The sequence below is a fragment of the Stegastes partitus genome, unplaced genomic scaffold, assembly GCF_000690725.1.
Source record: "Stegastes partitus isolate 25-593 unplaced genomic scaffold, Stegastes_partitus-1.0.2 Scaffold1, whole genome shotgun sequence".
Taxonomy (NCBI): domain Eukaryota; kingdom Metazoa; phylum Chordata; class Actinopteri; family Pomacentridae; genus Stegastes; species Stegastes partitus.
This window is the reverse complement of record NW_007577732.1, coordinates 179416-200626: the sequence shown is the minus strand read 5'-3', so window position 1 is coordinate 200626 and position 21211 is coordinate 179416. Positions and strand designations below refer to the sequence as shown.

The 21211-nt window shown below is 42.0% G+C and overlaps 1 protein-coding gene across 1 annotated transcript in view; it reads right to left on the bottom strand.

Moving 5' to 3' along the window:
• wdr11 (WD repeat domain 11) overlaps positions 1-21211 on the bottom strand; it is an 81568-nt gene that overhangs the window by 47431 nt on the left and 12926 nt on the right. The window contains exons 6-10 of the mRNA XM_008297902.1: positions 9416-9581; positions 7427-7529; positions 6493-6691; positions 5416-5516; positions 2819-2995 (exon numbers count right to left, since the gene is read on the bottom strand). Coding sequence (XP_008296124.1) covers positions 2819-2995; positions 5416-5516; positions 6493-6691; positions 7427-7529; positions 9416-9581 — 746 coding nt within the window. The remainder of the gene's footprint in view (positions 1-2818; positions 2996-5415; positions 5517-6492; positions 6692-7426; positions 7530-9415; positions 9582-21211) is intronic.

Here is a 21211-nt window from a genome sequence, read left to right as displayed (position 1 = left end):
GGGGACTTGCCAAATGATGTGCACAGAAAACTTAATCGCCCTGTTCTAGTTTTAGATTCAGAGCGCCACTGGGAACCAGCTGTGCCAAGTCAACCCCACACCATCTGCAGCATGATGGGTTCCTACGGCACCCACTCAAGTCATATACTGATTGGGGGGGGAAAAAAAGAGTTTGAAAAATGTTTTTGAAATGGCTCCCTTTGACACACTGGTGTTGTTGTTTTTGGGTAGAGATGCTAGTTTGGTCTCCCAAGACAAAAGCGCGAATGCAAATTAGTCTGGAAGGTCTCAGTTAATTTTTTTGATTTCCAAGGGACGTTATTAGCAAGCACAGACCAAAACGTCTCTGGACACAAATGACAAGACCTACAAACAATCAGAGCAGTGGTATGCACAAGGTCATGCTCAAGTGTGATGTACAAGCATCGTATGAAACACTGATTGAGAATCTTTTTGAGTAGGAGAGGGCCCAGATGCATTTAACCGTAGCAAATGAAACATGAGCTCTCAGAATAACAAAAAACCCAAACCAACAAACAAAAAAACCCCTCCAACCACGCACCTGAGACATAAATGCTAATAACAGATGAAGACCAGCAGTGGCTGTACCTTCAGGTCTTGTACAACTATTTCTTTCATTAAGTAATAATGTGCAGTGAACTTAAGAGATCTCCGTGTCCCAGCGTTGTGTACGTGATGTATATATCAGAGGCAAAGGGACACAGCAAAAAAACGGTTTGTTAGCTGTGTAGTTTGAAGGTGTTATTATTCATCTGCTTGTCTGTGGGTCTGAAGGAGGCAATGTATCTTTGAGGTATGATTAATTTATGTGTGCTATGTCAGGGGACTGAGTGTAGCCTATTTTTCAGCTTGACAACTAAACTGAAGGTTTGCTGCTTTGGGGAGAGCAGTATGCCCAGGCCTTAAATGGAATTTGGTGCACAAGTATGAGTGTGTGTGCAGACACAGACGTCACACACATACAGCTACAGACAATCTTGTTCTGAATTTGCCATTCATGTTGAGACTTTCATAATTTTATGCATCATTACTGGGGTGAGCAGAAAAAAAAAAACTTGTAAAGAAAATTGCTATGCTGATCTAAAACTAATAAATGTAACTTTTGCGCTCTCTTGCTCTCTCCCTTTCTCTCTCTCTCTTGCCTAGAAGCTGTCTCGGGGGAGTAATAACAGAGGCTGATACTTCAGATTAAGTCTATGCTTTTTGCATCATTTGCTGAGATCGCACAGTCAGACTTGATGGACTGTTACTTACTCACTTTCTGACTCAAACCCACAGCAAAGATTTGTATATTCAGACATACTCACGTGTACATTTCATCTGAGCAGTCGTAGTATTTTGTTTAGCTAAAAGAGAGTTTCTTGTGTCAAGACGGTTCAACAAAGCTGTAAGCGAGAATAAGAACACTTTGCAACTCAGAAACAACAGTTAAAGACAGACTTGAAATTAAAAGCTAGTGTAGGTGATGCTGACATTCAGATTCTGAAGTGCTCGATTCACTTGCATGTCCTTTCGACAGAGGATTTTAAATGAGATGGTGCTTTGGATGCCTTTTGACAATTTGCAGCACTGTTTTCCGTGCTTGACTGTGTATGCTTCGATACCATACTTTAACAGATGTGATAATGGCTGCCAGAGAAGTAAAGTCATTGTTGAGCTTTACCAATAATGTGTCCGCTGCTAGTTTTTCACATCAAGTTATTGCATAGTCCCAACAATGTGAAAGAGTCTCTGTTGGTGACATGGTCTGTTCGTGTGTATAAATACTTTGGGATTCAGCATACAGCAGAAGCCAGAAATGACTTCTTGGGTGTTGCTTGTAATAGGCAGGAGGTCATTGTTCACTCACCAAAAGACAGTTCTGGCCACATCAGTGTAGTTTTGGGTTTCATTAGTGCTTAAAATAGGGCCTATAACGGTTGTATCATCTGCATATTTTACTATTTTCTCAGTTGTCCGTGAATGTAAAGGACGTGGTCCAAAGTGAGAAGAGTTAGGTGGAGAAAACACAGCTGTAAGGGGAAACAAGGTAGACTTATCTCCACCATAAAGAAAATTGTTGCATGAATTAAAATGATCAAAACCAACCTTTAAATTATTCGTCCGCCAATATAACCTCCGAGTCAGCACAATAACTCTAATAAACTGTTCACGCTTGGTGATCAGTCAAAAGTGTTTTGTCACAATTCCACTTTTACCATGGAATTAAATTTGAGCTTAGGTAACTATCAAGATCCAATACGTAAAGTGACTGAAAGTAAGCTATAGAAAACACAAGGAACAACTGTACACGCACAAAACATTTACTACGAACTACAACCAACAAATAACAACAACAACAAACATAAAACATAAAATACAAATGATGAAAATGCTGAGTGAGAATCTGAAAGTGAGAAACCAAATGTGGAGCAGAAGTATGAAAACTTTTCCCACACTGGTCAAAAAGGTGAAGCTATTTTCCAGTGTGGATACGTTTATGGCTTTTTAAATTCCCTGAAGTACAACAGAGTAGAATCGCTGGCTCTACCTTTCATTTAGCTTGACAATATGAGATACAGGTTGTATTTACGATCCCTTTATGTTTTGTCACTATTGTTGTGAGTTAGCTGCACATATCATTCATGAAGCAATTACTTACGTTGAGAAGAAGTAATTTTGCTGTGTGACGAAGCGGTCATTGATAATAGTTCTTTTCTAGGATCTGCAGCGCTCATGTCTCTGGTTTTAATATAAAACAGGAGTTCTGTAGTTGAGTTTGTGTTCGCATGGGTGTCAGTAGTGCATTATCACCTACCTGCAGCCAGAAGCGGTTGGTAGTGGTTGATGTTTTTGGTGGTAAGTGGTGGACACATGCGGATGGCAAATGGTGGCAGCGGCAGACCAGACAGCAGTCCGGTCAGCAGGAACTTCAACTGTACCTCTTGCTGATTAGACGATTGAGGAGGAGTCTCTCCAGCTATCAAGGTCTGACCTAGAGGTAAAAGCACAGCACAAAAAGGATTAACATAGACATTACCAAAACCTACTTTCAGTTGCTATTTTATTATTGGAAGAATTATAAAATGAAACATAGTAAATATATGACTTGCAGTGCTATTAGTGCATAAAAACTGTCCATAACAGGTAGAGTTTCTATTTTTTCAAAGACCCCACATTATGCAGATTTACAGGTTTATTTGCATTTTGCGGTTCTATTTTAATATGTTAATGTGCCTTATACTGTATAGTGCTGCTGCATCTCTTTTAACCCTCTATCTGAAATGATCCATTTAAGCTCTTCTCTCTTTAAGGCCCCATCCTGGAAAGTAGAGTTGCTCTGATTAGACAGCAGCCCAACAAAAACGAAGTACGAACCATAACTACATATCTATGAGTATCAAGATGTACTCCGAGCAAAAAGAGGTCCTTGTGAGGAAATAACCACACATTAAAGTTTAGTCGAGCTGATTTAATTGAGATGATATGCCTGCCAGTTGAATAAGTTGTTATAAAAATAATATGGCCTGCATTGTGACTTTACATTAATGCTTCACTGTAACGTTCTGTACTGTGTCCTTTACTATTTTGTATATCTGTGGATACTGCAGTTTCACTCTGTAAATATTCGAGAAGGAAGATGTGAACAAGTTTCAGATGATTGCGCTGACGCAACCGTCTGTATAGATGTTTGCAACAAAGAAACAGCAGCATCTACAAATGAACAGCATGAGACAGAGACGCTGTCCTAATTTTGTGCAGGTGTGAATCATCCTGAAGTGAGTACTGCAGCACCGTGTCATCAGCACTTTTAAGAAGGCAGAAGTCAAAAGCTGCTGAAACAAACCTTATCTTTATCGACATTGAGAGAAGTTTACAGTTATCGCTCTTTTTCTTTCTAGACACCTACTACTTGTTATAAAACTCATTAGCACTCAATTTGGTCTCACCGATCTAATCCAAAGTTGTTCTTCGGCTGAAGTGGAAAAACTCGTACAATCTGACTACAGCCGAAGGCAGGCAGCAGAAAAGAACTAACTTTGTTCATTAAACTGTGGCCTAAGTTATCAAGTTAGGCTTTTTAATTATATCAAGCATTTAAGTGGTAAGTTGAGGCAATTAAGTCACATAACCTTGTTTTACACAGGAGTATCTGTATTCTGCATCCAGTTAAAATCTACATTGCTAATTCCAAATACCAGGCATTCATAAAATTTAACACCACTTTTCAACCCAGTTCTTTTAATATTTTAACACCCTCATATACATTTTTAAATGGCAATCATCTCCTCGTGTGTATCTGCTACAGAGCTACAGGACATTCTCTGAGGACGCAACAAACCTTGAAGTTTCTGCTGATACTGATTGAAAAATCCATTTGGTGTTCATTTGATGCCTTAATATGTCCTTGTTTACATAGAAATGTAGTATCTTTCTAAAGGGGTGTCATTGCAGCTTGGAGATATCATAAAATGAAATGAAATGATGATATAAATCCAAATAAACCAATTCATACATAAAAATGAACAGCTACATGGAGTAATTAAAATATGCATTGAAGGCAAATTTGGGTTTTCTAGGTGGCAGCTCTTACTTATAGCACTGCTAAGTTTGCCAATCGGAGTCCTATGCTGTTCTTGTATTGGTAAATCGGCATCTGAGTTTAACAAAGGGCTACCTTTTTTTAGCATAATTTTGGTAACCTGTGTGCCACTGACATTTCCTCGTAAACAGAGCTTTAGTCAGCACCTGTCAGACACAGCTACTGCTCCAGGCTACTGCTCATTATGTGTGTGTCTGCAAGTGAGGGGAGAGACAGCAAAATCGTCCCCTTTTATACCAGCATAACTACCATGGTTCCATCTCCCCAAGGTCTACCGCAACAAGTCTGCCTATTGCGGGAAGAAAAAAGAAAAAAGACCAAAGGGGAAAAAAAAATCCTCTCATTACTATTTTATACCACACTCATCTTTTGATAGGTAGTTCTCTTCTAAAATCAACAGAGGGTAGAGAGACAGAGAGTGGGTGGAGAGAGAGAGAGAGAGGCAGGGAGATACATCATAAGCAAAAACATAACACAAAAAAGTAAGAAAATGTGAAAGAGAGGAAGGGCCAAGCACCCATGGGACTCTTTGTGCTGAGCTGCTCAGGCTGGGGAATAACACTGGCCTGTGTAGTGTGCAGAGGAGAAACCAGCAGTCACACATTAAAGCAGAAACTGACGGGGTGCCCTGAGGCCCACACAACTCACAGAGGTACAATAAAAGATATAAGTCATCCTTCTATAGAGAAACTAAAAAAGCTTGTGCTGCAACAAGGGGTGATACATATGACATTTTTGCCTTTGGAACGTCAAGCTGTGTCAGCGTGGTAATATGTATAAAACGCCAAGCTGTGCTGTGGTGGTGATCGTACCAATCATGCTGTTGAGAGAGAGATCCTGAATCCTTTTCTGGTTTGGGCCCAGCGGAGCTCCACAAAACGACACGGGAGAGTAGAGTGGCGACAGACCCGAACTGACACAGAGGGGGGAAAGAGAATTTCACTCAAAAATTCTTTTGCAAGCATGGCACACATCCGCTTTTGAAACCAAGTGAATGGGGAGTGAAAAGTGAATGTTGCTTGTGAATGTGATGAATGTGATCTGCTTTTTAATAAACTACTGAACCGCAGCAGCATTTCAAAAAGACGTGTGTACAGACTCCTTGTATTGATTTGATGCTGTTCTAAAAAAATAAAAAAATTCTTATAAAAAAAGATTTTCCTGGCTATTGCAAACTGTTATTCACTCGATACAATCAGGACTTGACCTTTAATAGAGCAACTGCAGTAGAGTGAAGTGTCTCAGCTGATCTTAGCTTAGCCATTTCACTGAGAGAATTATAATTCATGTCAGTAAATCAATCCAAATGTAGAAACTCTTTTTAGCAAAAATTAGACACTCAATTTAGAGAAAGAAAACTTTCAGCAGCTGATTAGTTCTGAAATAGAAAGCCCACCAGCCGGAAGCTTTAAGCAAATAAATTCAAACAAGATTATGCAAAAAAATTCAAAAAGCATAAACATGCCATTTCTCTTTTGTTTAATGTGTTAGATTTCTCTTGCTCGCCTGCATGGAATTGGTGTGTTCACAGGCACACAGAAATCACTGTCTCACACAGGGAGCCGACTTAAGAGAGAAATACAAAACTGTCTTCTTGACAGCAGCAAGGGAGTGCTCCATCAAAGGAGAGCAGGGCTCATCAACGATAGCCAAACTCCCCGCACCTCCCACCTGTGCCAATCACTAAAAAGACTAAATTTAGGTCAGAGGATTATGCAGTTTAAAGTCAGTTTAAGTTACCTGCCAAAGTAGTCAAACTTTTAACCATTACATTCCCCTGCCCTATCAGACACCACCTGCAAAACTGTAATATTACTTTGCAGAAGCATTTGGGTTTCTGTGTGTGTGTGTGTGTGTGTGTGTGTGTGTGTGTGTGTGTGTGTGTGTACCTAGGATTGGCAGCAGCCCTGCCGGTGTAGGCTTTGAGCTCCCACAGCATGACTCTGCCATCGCTGACCATGAGAGCAGCGTTGTTTTCGTTGACGGGACATATAACCATGCGATAAGGCCGGACCGTCTTGGTGACTCGGATTGCATCACACTGAGAACGCAGGTCATACACAAGCTCCTGCACGCTCTGTTCTGGATCTGAGGGACAGATAGAGGAGTGGAGAATGGGAAAAAAAAGACCAACAGAAAGAGACAAAAGCAACAGCAAGTCAGAAAGACAGAATGGGAGAGTGGACATGAGAGATGGAGTGAGAGCAAATTGATGAACATGTCAATGGAAGGGGACACAAAAAAGAAAAAAAAAAGAGGAAATGTCAAAGACAACATTGTGTAGATGTTATTTATAAAGGGAATACGGACAGAAAGAGGAAGGGAAGTAGATAACAATTGGAGAAATTGAGCGATTGAGAGACCAGAAGACAGTTGTTGAGTAAGAGAAAAGAAGAGGAGCAGCAGCAAAGAGACAGCAGTAAGGATTCAAGGAGATAAGAAAAGAAGGCAGGAATTAAGCAAGTAAATGAGAAGGTGAGGGACACAAAAAGAAACGTCAGCGGAAAACAAAAACGAGCGGAGAGAGGTGTCTGTGTGTGGAAAAGATAGCAAGCCAGTAAAGTGAGGGAGAGAGAGATTTTCAGCGAGACAATGACCTCCCATTGGCCTATAGCACTAAGTCAAAGACAAATGAGACTGTAAGAGGCTAAATGCCCACTGGAGCATAGAAAAAAGGCTACGGGCTCTGAGTGCAGTGCAGTTTTGGTTGAGTAGATGATGACTGGGGGGTAGCACAGGAGTGATAGTGGTTTGTGAGTGAGTACAGTACTACCAGCATGTGCTGCATGTGAGCAGGTACACCCCCATGAAGAGGTTTCGTACCTGCTGCTTCTTCTGGAGTGGCAGTGGAGCGACACACTCGGAGAGTGATGCAACCGTTCTCGTGGAGACAGTAGAGGGCGTCCCGCTGAGCACAGGGAATCACCTAAAAACAGAGGACGACAGAGAGAAAGTGTGGTTTCTTGTGTTTGTTGTAAACACTCACTATGCCAATCTATCTGTTGTAGAATGAAAATCTCTAATCTGATGTGTCATTTTTTTTCATAAGGTACAAACAGGGATGTAGAAAAAGCTAACCTAAATCAGGCTTTGAGTTTTAACTTCAGTTTGTTACACTTAACAAAGGTTGGAGTAACCTTAGTGGCTGGACTATTAATTGTTTGTACTGAGCCTTTACACTGAGTCAACTCCAAACTATCTGACACCATGTGAACAAAAGTAATCGATCTGGCTGCAATTAGCTAAAACGGATGTCCAAAAAGGTAACTGTAAAGTTTTGCAAACAGTGTACAATATATTACAAACGCCTTCCACTATTATAAAATACATCACACAGTAACAGCACAATCTGCAGCCATTTAAAATGATAATGGAGGCAGATCAACACCTTGAAGAAACTGAACATTTTAACTTTACACTGATGTTTTGTATTACCCTGCATTAGATGCACATTTAAGTTACTGTAGGCTTCATGTACCTGATAAATTGGCAACTGCACATTGTGTACGCCTGACAGTGGAGCCTCTACACTCCAGCGTGGACCTCTGCGAGGCTGTGTCATCAGTCATGCAAATTGGCTGCGTGACAAGCACTTTATAACACTTAGAAAATGGAGGCGGTGGCCGGACAGAGCCTGGACAGCTGAGTAATACACCTCTGCTTCTGCTCCTGGTGACTTTAGTACTTTCTCTTTGACTACAAAGGCCTGTTGTCCACCTTTCTGCTGTTAAACTGTGGATATATTTAATAAAACAACATCACTGACAACCTAAAGAAAGTATGATTTATGAAAGTACGATAATACATAGGACAGAACACAATTTCACACATACAGAACATGTCGACTGAGTGCAGCCATAAAACGAACAGTAAACTTGTCTTTTTAGGTACATTCAGGCATGAAATTAAGGACAGTATTTCAAAAGGCATGTTATGGTTTGAAAATAGTAGAACCACAACAGTGAAAAGCAACTCAGTGAAATGGCAATCTACCACAATGATCGTTCCTTCGTAGACAGATACAAAGAGTCAGGGAGTGAAAGCAGAGTGTAGAGAGTGACATTAACAGAGTTTCTGTTCCATTACTGGCTTTGCAGCTGTGACAAATCCTCTGTGTAATACCCCCACAGCATTCATCAATTTCTAATTAGAAATCCAGACTCAAAAAGAAGGGAATTGGCACCTAAAGGTCAACCTTGTCTCTGGCTGTGACTACAGAGAGGAATCAGAAATCTGGCGACATGTAGGCTGCTTGGTGGGACTACTTTTTTTTTTTTGCTGTAGCTAAGAACTACACGGCTCTGCTGTGAAGTCTTCACACCTTGACGAGGTGAACAGCATGAGGGAGGAAGAAAAGTAGAGAACTTTATCATTCACGGCAGGGGGAATTGGCTTCCTGGAAGAATCATCCATAAAATAAAGACAGATTTTGGTAAGGCCTTTCAAAGTAATGCAATAAAAGTAGAAACTGTGCTCTGGATTAATTTCAGTGGAGCGAAAAATGGCGATGTAGGAAGCATGTAAGAGTAAAACAGCACAGCCATCCTTCCATTGACTCACCAAGACTAACGAAGATGTCAAACATTATGCAAATTGTCTCTGCATGTAACTTCTAAATGCACAGCAGAAATGTCTCCTCATTGCGTTCTAACCCTCCAGAGTGAGGGCGGAGATCTGACAGAATTCTGACCATTAAAAATTTATGTAATTGGCAAATTATGACTATTCCCATTAAAAGTGGGTTAATTCTTTTTAGCTACCCACAAACATACATTCCATCATTGCCCCTCAATACACGGTATTTGCTCTTACCTGGGTAAAGGGCACTCCGGAGCGCTCGATGGCCACCACACCCACTGTCTGGCTGAGCTCCAAGTCCAGGATTAAAATCTCTCTGGGGTAAAGCAGCAGCATGTGGTTTCTCTTGGATGGCAGGTAGGACAGCTGCAGACAGTCGTTCAACGTCACCGCCTCAGCACTGGTAATGAAATGGAGGTAATTTCACTGTCACATTAGTTTCCTGCATGTTTTGGGAAAATGATAAGCTCATAACTTTAATTTTCTAAAGTTGGGCCACTGAATTAGTTTTTCATGCTTGCACTGACTCAACACACTGCATGCAAAACATGTTTAGAGAGGCAAAAGTTAATTTGCGAGAACTAGAAATGAAGGTCTACAGAACAGGATGCCATTCAGGCAGACAAATAACGAAAGATAAAATGAGACTCTGCTGTAACAACACATGCATATGAAATATGCAAATACTATGTACACCAAAGTGATGTCGCAATTTAAAGTTCTAAAACAAGTTAATAAAAACTGTCTCATTTCTAAGATCAACTTGATATTTATTCATGGCTTCCCATACAGAAGGCTGAATGAATTAGTTATTGCTGTTGTGGTCTTTGTGCGTCACAGGCCAATGAGGGAAAAAAAATAACTTAAAAGTGAATTCTGTTTAATGATGGAAGGCTGATGAATTAAGCAGGTACTGGAAGCGGCAGAGAGAATTTCCTTTCTGTTATTTTGTGAGTTTTAAAAAGCAACACTATTCTGTTATTTACTGCGTTCTGGTACGGTTTAATTGGCCGCAAACATTACTAGCCATTGTAGCAGGCAGGGTTGATCTCTCAAATGACAAAAAAAAAAAAATCAGTCATAACTGTTTAGTAGTTCAGTCAAGAAGGAGGAAAAGGCAGATTTTCATGGAAACTGGTCCATCGATATAACTCATTCCAACGGTTTCCTTCCTCTTGGTGACAGTGAGTTCAAATTAAGGAGAAAAAAACTTTATAAGACAGTAGCGATCATTACTATCTGGGGAAAGTATAATAGATAAAATGGACTCAGTGGGAAGAATTACTGAGCTAATTCACGCCGTAACCAGCTAACTGGAGTCTAGGTGAGGAAAAGGTAAAAAAAAAAATAAATAAATATGAGCCACCAAAAGACATAAAAAAGAAACTGTCAAACATATTTTTATATCTTGCAAAAAAGAAAGCAACACATCTTGAGAAAGAGAGAAAAAAAAACCTGAAAAAGAGAATACAAATCCTGTAACCCCAAAATATTCTGCTGTCCAATTACCAAAACATCACACACTGCTCATATCTCTCTCTCTCTCTTTGCTGTGAATAAGACATGAACGCTACAGCAGTCAGTGGATCACACAGTCACACGCTGCCACGTGTATACAAGCGCACACAGAAACGGAGTGAGCTCTGCATGGTATGATTGATAGCACAGGAGGATACCTTCGAGGACCGAAGTACTAAACAGCTCTCCAGTCCCTACTGTTTAATTATGTGAAATAAACGGTAAATAACTCAAAGGACGTTCAAGTTGAATGCAGTGTTTATACATTATGCAGCCGCTGCAGCTTGCGCCTCTGACATCTAGACAACACAGAACGAATTCACGTAACTTGATACGGGCAGAAAGCAGTGCATGCATTATGAATTCAGCCTGGATTTGTAAGCAAACAGCAAATATATGCACAACTGCGCTGTCAGTCCCCACAGCAGCTCTGGCAGGAGCTGCACATGTCAGTGGAGACAAAATGAAGTGTAATACTTTTACCAAACAAAGTCAGAAACACATTTCTATGACTTAAAACATGGTCAACCTTTCCCACTTTACTTCATGTAATTCTTGAACTTCAGATGGCAGGTCTCGTGGTTCATTTAAATATTTATGAAATATTTTGGAACATTTCAACATTTGACCACTTGCTCTTTCATGTTCTCTTAGTGTCACACATCTATTAATGAATAATATTTTTTACCTGGAGATATATATATGTGTGTGTGTGTGTGTGTGTGTGTGTGTGTGTCAGTGTTTCCTCTTGGATTTTTTTCAGCAGCGGGGGCAGGCTGCCCATAAATGACATTTGACTACAGATTTTACTTTTAAAACCTATTTATTGAATGGCCAATTAAAAATGGCTTTTAAAAGGCTGAATGTAAAAATAAAAAAATAATAAATACATGTATTTTTTTTATTTTTTTTTTTTAATGAAACAGCTCTAAGGCTCTGTTGTTGGGAAATTCTCCAAAAGGTGGCCGCTGATGCTCAGCAGCATACATGATGCAAGCTGATCCCCTGAAGCCTGTTTCTCTAGTCAGTCTTCACCTACAAATAGAAACAATAATGAGATTGTTTCTCTCATTTTCGTACACCCTAATCATTTTAAAAATGTTTCTAGTTTGTGTCTGATGATATATTATTACACTATTTTTACCTGACCATCATCATTTATGTAATGGTCAGGTAAAAGGCTAATGATACCTGGCTAGCATCATCTTCATCAGGTGTCTTTCTCTTAGAGAAATATTTGAACAAGCTCATCTGAAGATGCAGTCAGCAGTTCCATCATGGCATGTAGATGTTAGTTAAATGCTATCAGTTAATTTACACACGTTAGCGACACTAAGTTGTTCCTACGCTCAATTAACTTAAGCTACCAATATGTTATGTAACAATAGTGGGCCATCAATGTTTTGCGAAAGTCTATTTAGCTTGTAAAATCTATTCTGAGTTACATTAAGCTAATAAGTCTACCTTTTCTCTGGTAAGTCGCTGCACTATTCTCCAAGACGATCCTCCTCTGACTCTACTCCTTTTCCACCAAGAAGAACCAGGTGCTAGTTCTGTGCTGGTGCTAGGGCCAGTGCTTGGTTGGTTAAAATCTGGCACCTCCAAAGAACTGGTTGCTTTTCCATTGGCCAGGAGCCAAGTTAGAGCCACGCCATACGTCACTGCATATAAAGCCGTTTACCGAACAACGTTCATGCCACACGGAAGTCCACACAGGACTTCAGACTAACTCTTTTTTTTTTTTTTTTTAACGGTGCGACCGACTTTCTCATTTGTTCACACTTCCCACCTTGTCACAGGCAAAACATATGACTGGCTAAACATTTTCTTATCGATAGACTCTACAATTTATGATGTTCCCCAAATGCCGAACATAGCAGGCTGTGCTTGCTGCTGTTGGTGGCCGCGGTGCTCAGACCGGTGTGCGACCAAATATGACTTTAAAAAGAGTAAATTTAGATTTCACCTAGACCAAATTAAAATCCATCTTATATCATAATGAGATTGTAATCTTGCCTGGGCAAATTTTAAATCTATAATCTCCACACTTCACCATGGTGTGAATGTCACATTCTTTAATGTTGTATCCATCAAAAGGTCTCACCAACACTTTCGTTTAAATACATATGAAGAGAAGAGATTCTTTGAATATATAGTGAGGTGTGATACATTGCAAGGTGTTAAGCTGATAGAATTTCCACACTTCACCATGGTGTGAACCTCACATTCTTTAATGCTGTAACTATCAAATTCAAATAAATATGAAGAAACATACAAGGAAATTGTGGACACACTGACAGAACATTTTTCACCCAAGTCATTGGTGATTGCAGAAAGATTCAGATTTCACAAACGCAACCAGGATGAGGGTGAGTCTGTCACTATGTCTGTTGCAGCACTACGCAAGTTAGCTGAGCACTGATTCAGAGATGCTTTGAATGATACTTTGAGAGACAGACTGGTGTGTGGATTACGAAATGAAGTAGCACAGAAGAAATTACTCAGAAAGCGATTTGACACTTGAAAAAAGCATCTAATATCAGTGTAACAATGGAAGTGGCATCAAAAGAAGCCCAGCAGCTAAATGCTACCGGAAGAGTGCATAAACTTGCAACTGGTGATAGGTAAAATGCATCAGGACCATGCTTATGCTGTGGTAAATCTGGCCACCTGAGCTCAGCATGCTGGTGTAAGGACATGGAATGTCACCACTTTGAAAAGAAAGGACATGTAGAACGGACATGCAGGAACAACAATCAGGACAAAATCTCAAAAACTAAAAAAATCAAAAAAGGCTTTCTGAAAAACAAAAATGAAAGACGTGTTTGTAGAGTCAAGCTCAACAATTAGAGGAGCAGTGATTCTTCAGAGGAAGAACTGCCTACATCAGTAAACACTGTCCGGATAATGAGTGTGGATGAGAGCTCAGATGCCTATTGGGCCAAACCCAAGTTGGAGGGACATTCAATGAAAATTCAGATAGACACTGGATCAAAAGCATCGGTAGTGTCGCACTAAATCTACACAAAATACATGAGCCATCTTTCCCTCAGACACAGTTTTTAGAGCCTATACTGGACATCCAGTATAGGCTCCCACATACAAGGGATGACTGATGTGACTGTTCAGTGCAATGGTCACACAGCAAGACTTCCAGTGTACGTCACCAAGGGAAATTATCCTGCCATAATGGGCCGAGAATGGCTAAAGGAAATCCGTGTTGACTGGCAAGCTGTAAAGAAACTGTCACAAGGAACCAATCATCTGCAGGCAATATTGGAGAAACACAAAGAGGTTTTCTGTGATGAAATAGGCAACATGAAAAACATAATTGTGAAACTTCATGTTAAAACTGATAGCAAACCTGTGTTCATGAAAGCCAGGCCAGTGCCATACGCTATCAAGACTCAAAATGGAAGCTGACCTTGACACTCTGGTCAAGACTGGAGTCTTGGAGCCTGTGATAATCAGTGAGTTGGCCACACCCATAGTTCCTGTACCACAGAAGGATGGGGGAATCCGGACCTGTGGAGACTTCAAGGTAACCCTGAACCCTGTGCTAGCAGTAGAGCAATATCCACTGCCCCTGATGGACAACTTATTTGCTGGACTGAGTGGGGGACAAAAATTCAGCAAAATAGATCTCATCCAGGCTTACCTACAAATGCATGTGGATGAAAAGTCACGTGAGCTGCTGAGGATCAACACACACAAGGGACTTTTCAGATACCGTAGACTGCCTGTTGGCATCACGTCAGCCCCCGCACTGTGCCAGAGAGCTATGGATCAAATCCTAAGCGGGATATCTGGGGTGCAGTGCTATGTGGATGATAGCTTATGCACTGGAGAAAAAGGATGAAGAGCATCTGCGCAACTTAGATGCCACTCTCCAAAGACTCAAAGAATACGGCTTAAGAGTCCATAAAGGAAAATGTGAGTTCTTCCAACCATCAGTGGAATATCTTGGACATGTAATCAAATGGACTTCACACTGCACCATGGAAAGTTGCAGCTATTGTCAATGCACCTCCACCCACGAATGTGAGCCAGTTACAATTCTTTTTACAGTTGTTGAACTATTATGGATGTTTCATACCCAACTTGGCATCGTTGCTACAGTCGTTACATAAACTGCTACACCAAGATAAGACATGGAAGTGGACAACCAGCTGTCAGAATGCTTTCAAAAAGGCAAAAGATGTGCTGACTACGTCAGCAGTTCTGACGCACTTCAATCCTGCACTTCCTCTTCAACTTGCCTGCGATGCCTCTCCCTATGGGGCGGGGGCAGTTATCTCTCACATACTGCCAAATGGTGAGGAAAAGCCAATTGCTTTTGCATCAAGGACATTGAACAAGGCAGAGTCTAATTATGCCCAGCTTGAGCGAGAAGCATTGAGGATTGTTTTTGGAGTCAGAAAATTCCACCAGTATCCATATGTAAGGAAGTTTACACTTCTGACAGATCACCAACCACTCACAACCATCCTAGGGCCCCACACAGAAATACCGTCCCTTGCTGCCTCCCGCCTGCAAAGGTGGGCATTGCTTGTATCAGCGCATTCGTATGACATTAAGCATCGCAAGTCTGACGCCCACTGAAATGCAGATGGTTTATCTAGACTGCCCCTCCTGGTCACAAAGCCAGAGTCCAACACAATGGACATTTTCTACTTCAGGGAGGTGGAAAAGCACCCGTTTCAGCTGCACAAGTCAAAAAAGAGACTCACACTGACTCTGTGTTGTCGACAGTCAAGGACACCATCATCAAAGGTCAGCCTGCTGGTAATAATCCAAACCTGAGACCCTACATTGGGAGGAGATCGGAGCTGTCAGTCCAGTCAGGGTGTTTGCTGTGGGGGAGGAGAGTGGTTATTCCACAGTCAATTCGCACAAAAGTGTTGCAGGAACTGCATTCAGGACACAGTGGAATAGTACAGCTGAAGGAAATAGCAAGAAGCTACTTTGGTGGCCAGGCACGGACCAACAGATTGAGGAAATAGACAAAAGTTGTTCATCCTGCCACAAAGTCAGAAACAACCCGCCACTGGGTACTCTTCACCCCTGGGAATACCCACAAGAGCCATGGCATCGTGTGCACATTGATTTTGCAGGACCATTTGAAAATAGGATGTTTCTTGTATTTGTAAATGCACACAGTAAGTGGCCTGAGGTGGCAATTATGAGATCAACCACCACTGAAAAGAGAATTAAGAAGCTAGGAAAAATGTTTCGCCGCTTTGGATCTCCAGCACAGCTAGTCTCTGACAATGGCCCCCAACTTGTCTCTCAAGAAATGAGCGCATTTCTAGAAGCTAATGGAGTGCAACACATTAAGTCAGCACTCTATCACCCTGCAATGAACGGCCAAGTTGAGGGGTTTGTTCAGACCCTGAAACTAGAGTTGTCAAAAATATTGATGCCTCGATACTAAATCAAAACTAAAGCTGGTATCGAGCAGCAATATTAACTTCCCGTAGTATCGATACTTTTCCATCTCTCGCGACCTCCTTCAGTTGACGCCGACACGCATGTTCCCTCCACAGCCCAGGGTAGCGTTGTGTACAGCAGCCTGAAGGGAATCAGTAGAAGAAGAAGCCGCAGCTTGGAAGGAAACAGTCAGATCAGTGGGATTGTACCATAGCGCTCCGAAGGGAGTGGAAGTGGACGGGACACACAGGCAGTACTTGGCTGCTAATGCCGGTTTAGGATAGTAATCATGGTTCTGTTCTACTATCAACGGCGGCGAATATTCACATATCAAAATTGCTATCTGGACACCACAACCAGTGAGTCGGGAGAGGAAACACCCCCCGATGAATCGCCACCTTACCGCGGTGGAGGGGTTTGAGTGTCCCTGTGATCCTGGGAGCTATGTTGTCCGGGGCATTAGCCCCTGGGAGGGTCTCCCAAGGCAAATTGGTTCTGGGGGAGGGACCAGAGCGATTCACAAGACCCCAATGATGAACAAAAAAAGGACTGCCGCCACCTCGCCCGGAAAAGGGAAACCGGGGCACCCCTCTGGAGCCAGGCCCGGGGGGGGGGGAGCTCGCCGGAGAGCGTCTGGTGGCCGAGCCTTGGCGCCCCGTGGGGCTCGGTGGGCACAGCCCGAAGAAGCTACACGGGGCCACTGTCCCGAGGACCCACCACCCTCGGGGAAGAGGATCGGGGTCGGGTGCTATGCCCACCGGGTGGTAGGNGGGATCCCCCAGGCAGAGCTGGAAAGCGTCACCGAGGGGAGGGAGGTCTGGGACGACCTGCTCCGCCTGCTGCCCCCGCGACCCGACCCCGGATAAGCGGAAGAGAATGGATGGATGGATGGATGGATGGATGGATGGATGGATAGCTTTTAAAAATTTCTGCTAGCATTAAGCTAAAGCTAACGGCTTGTTGCTGTAGCCGTGTATATATATTGACGTCCACACATCTTTTAGTGTTTTCCTCCATCGTAGAACGTGTTATGATTGCAACTATGAGGCTTTTAGCAAGCACACGGAGAAACGTAAAATTGTACTACATGGACTGATAAATTATTTCATCCCACATTAAATGTAAAAGTTGACTTCCACCACAAACGCACTTAACATATTCTATGTGAGTTCATGTTAACCCCAGGATAGAAAGGTGATAAGCATACGTTGTTGGTGCAATCAGGGGTTTTAGTTTAATGTAACATCATGGTTTGTAATTTTTTACACATCGTTTTTTTTTCTCTTCTAGTGCCAAACTGAGGCTGAAGAAGGCCAACCATCCACAAGCAAAATCATTCAGCCTACAATACCTGCTTTATTTCATCAGCAACGATGACCATGTCTGGTGTGCACTTTAAAAAAAAATTCTCTTCTGCTGATACTTTTAAATGTAAAAGTTTATGTATGAAATTGTGTTCCAGAACAATTCTGTTTACAGTACTTAGTGCACACTTTAAGACTGCCATTCTTTGTTTGCACTGTTACAGAAGCTTTTTCACAAACGTAGTGTTATTTTTTGATATATTCTACCTCAAGAATGTTCAATAAAAAGGTGGGGGTTTTTTTCTCTGGTGTATCAAAATCGGTATCGAGTTTCTTTCCCAGAATCGAAATTGAATTAAAAATTTGAGTATTGTGACAACCCTACCTGAAACAGGCACTAAAAGCATGACAAGGGCAAGGAACACTTCATCAGGGACTGCACAACTTTCTGCTGAACTACCGCAACAGTCTCCATGCCACCACAAAAACATCTCCTGCCAGCCTAATGCTAAAGAGAGACCTGTGCACCACCTTTGACCTCTTAAAGCCCTCAGCTGTAAAGGACAGTGTTCATCGGCAACAAGAGAAACAGACTATGCACAGAGAACAACAGGCTAAAGACTGAGTTTTCATGTCAGGAGAATCTGTGCTAGTGAGAAACTACTATGGTGAACCTAAGTGGGTCCCTGCCACTATTATTGTCCAAACTGGACCAGTGTCCTATACAGTCCAAACCACTGATAGTGTCTGGAGAAGACACGCTGACCAACTCCTCCATACTCTACCTGTGCCTGCGGAGCTGGCTCTGGAAGAATCTGCAAGTCCACCCACTGACACTAGTGCAGAACCCAGCTCCGCCATTAGCCAAGGTTCCAGCTGATTGTGCACCTGTAAAAGGGACAGAGACTCTCCCTTGTGCACCCGCACCTGTAACAAGTTTATCACTACAGGACATTAATGTCCCCTCAGACCGCAGATATCCTGCAAGAGAGTGGCAACCACCCATCCGTCTGACTTAGTGGATGAAACACTACAGACTTATGCCTCATAGTTAGTGTTTTGCAAACAGAGAAAAAAAAAAGTTAAGTTTGGTGTAATAACGACAATTTGTTAATTGTTTCAAAAACGGTCACAGATGTTGCTTTACACAGGCTGCAAGGAATAACATTGAGTTATTGTTTAATTTGGACAGCATTGATAGTAAGATGGGAGGAGATGTTATGTGTTTTGATCTACTGGGGCCTCCGTAGTTGAAAAACCCGAAAGGGGGTAGGGAAAATCTGCCGGACTCGTTTTGTTGTTAAGACTGCGCTATCTCCAATGAGTCTATTACACCGTTCATTAAAAGGTCAACGCTACGACATAGTCCAAGCCGTACGTTTATTTCAATTCACCGCAGCTAAGACATACCAGACGGTCCACATTATTAAGCAGACCACCATTTTCAAGCAATATGGCAAAGAAAAGGATCTCTCTGCTGCCAAAAAGTGGGAAATAGTTGAATGCCTTGGACAAGGTATGAAAACCTTAGATATTTCACAAAAACTTAAGCGTGATCATCGTACTTTTATGAGAATTGTGGCGCACACAGGTTTGTGCAGATAAAGGTATAATGAGGAAGGTTTCTGCCAGACAAATACATCGGATTAAGAGAGCAGCTGCTAAAATGCCATTACAAAGTAGCAAACAGGTATTTGAAGCTGCTGGTGCCTCTGGAGTCCCTCGAACATCAAGGTGTAGGATCCTCCAGAGGTTTGCAGTCATGCATACACCTTCTATTCGGCCACCTCTAACCAGTGCTCACAAGCAGAATCAGCTGCAGTGGGCCCAGAAATACATGAATACTAATTTTCAAACAGTCTTGTTCACTGATGAGTGCGGTGCAACCGTGAATGGTCCAGATGGATGGAGTAGAGGATGGCCACCATGTCCCAACAAGGCTGTGAAGTCAGCAAAGAGGTGGCGGAGTCATGTTTTGGGCCAGAATCATGGGGAGAGAGCTGGTCGGCCCCTTTAGGGTCCCTGAAGGTGTAAAAATGACCTCTGAAAAGTATGTGGAGTTTCTGACTGTCCACTTTCTTCCATGGTACAAAAAGAAGAACCATATTTTTCGTTGCAAGATCATCTTCATGCTGCAAGGGATACCTCTGCATCACTGGCTGCTACGGGCATAAAAGGAAACAAAGTCATGGTGTGGCCCCCCATTTTTTGTTGCTATGGCGCCTCGAGAGTGGCAGCCAGTTGCAGCGGCTCCTACCTATTTTCCGTATTTTTAGCTATTTACTTTGGTTTTTCTTCTGTCTTTTTAAAACTTTAATTTCACACAGCTGTACCACATTTGTGCAGACAGATGGCGCTTTTTGTTGGTCTGTTCTTTGCTTTTTGCGAGTTTTTGGGGTCCACGCCGTTGAGACGTTGAGCCATAGCTCCATTATTTTTACACTCGTAAACAGCTGTTGGCGCTGAGCCAGGCCAAGCCACCGTTGTGGGAGAGACCGGACATCCCTGATGAGCTCCGCAGGAGGAAGAGAGGATGCAGGGCAGGAGTGAAGTGTCGGGAGAAGAGGAGACGCTACAAGCCATCTGTCTGTCCATTGTCATAGAAACGTAGGGCACCTCCCTAACGGGCTGGAAGAGCTAACGGCTAACAGCGCTGAGCCGGCTGCAGTGGGAGTATCGGGAGCGTAGCCTTATGTTGTTCACGGAGTCATGGCTGAACAAACTCACTCCAGACTTGCTCGTAACTTTGGACGGATTTCATCTGGTCAGAGCGGACCGGAGCTTGAGGGAGTGTGGTAAGAAGAAAGGCAGGGGACTCGCCATGTATGTGAATGAGAGATGGTATAATGCTGGCATGTTAGCATTAAAGAGCAGCGCTGCACAAAGGAAGTTGAAGTGCTGGCGGTTGGTTTGTGTTTACCTGCCGAGGGAGTTTTCACACGTCCTGGCAATTACAGTTTACATCCCCCCCTCGGCTGATGCTGCTGCGGCCTGTGAACTCATCCATAGTTCAGTGTCCCAGCTGCAAACATCACACCCTCAGTCTCTGATCGTCATCTCAGGAGACTTTAATCATACGTCGTTCTCTACCACTCTCTCCACATTCAGCCAGTATGTGGACTGCCCAACCAGAGACAGTAAAACCTTGGACCTGTTGTGTGCGGACACCAGGATGCATATTCCTTAATTAGGGTCCGAGGACCCCTACTTGTTATTGTTATTTCCTTGTACTTTCTATATTTTTGGATGCTGCTGTGATGTGTAAATTTCCTAGGTCTGGGATAAATAAGTATATTCTATTGTATTCTGTTCTATTCTCCCCTGACCTCAAGTTTTTTATTTTTGAAAAAAAAATACTGCTATCATTAGGAGGTTCGTTCAAAACATTAAAATTATACTTAAAAGTTTGATGACTTGAAAATTATGCTGACTGTGATTTGCATCGACTAGGAAAAATAAAAAATATATACATAATTTGCATAATAATTTGGAATGAGGTGTATATAGGAAAGATTTTAATTTGGTCTTGGTGAAATCAATCTTATAATTCTGATTTTATTCTGATTTTTAATTTGGTGTGGTCAAATTTTAAACCTGTCCAGGCAGGATCACAATCTAATTCTGATTTTATTCAGATTTTTAATTTGGTGTGGTCAAATTTTAATCTTACCTAGGCAGATTTAAAATCCGCCTTGATTTTAATTTGGACTGTGACACACACATATATATTCTAAGTTTCCTGTACCTTTTATCCTAGCCTTCAATCAAATGTAGGATT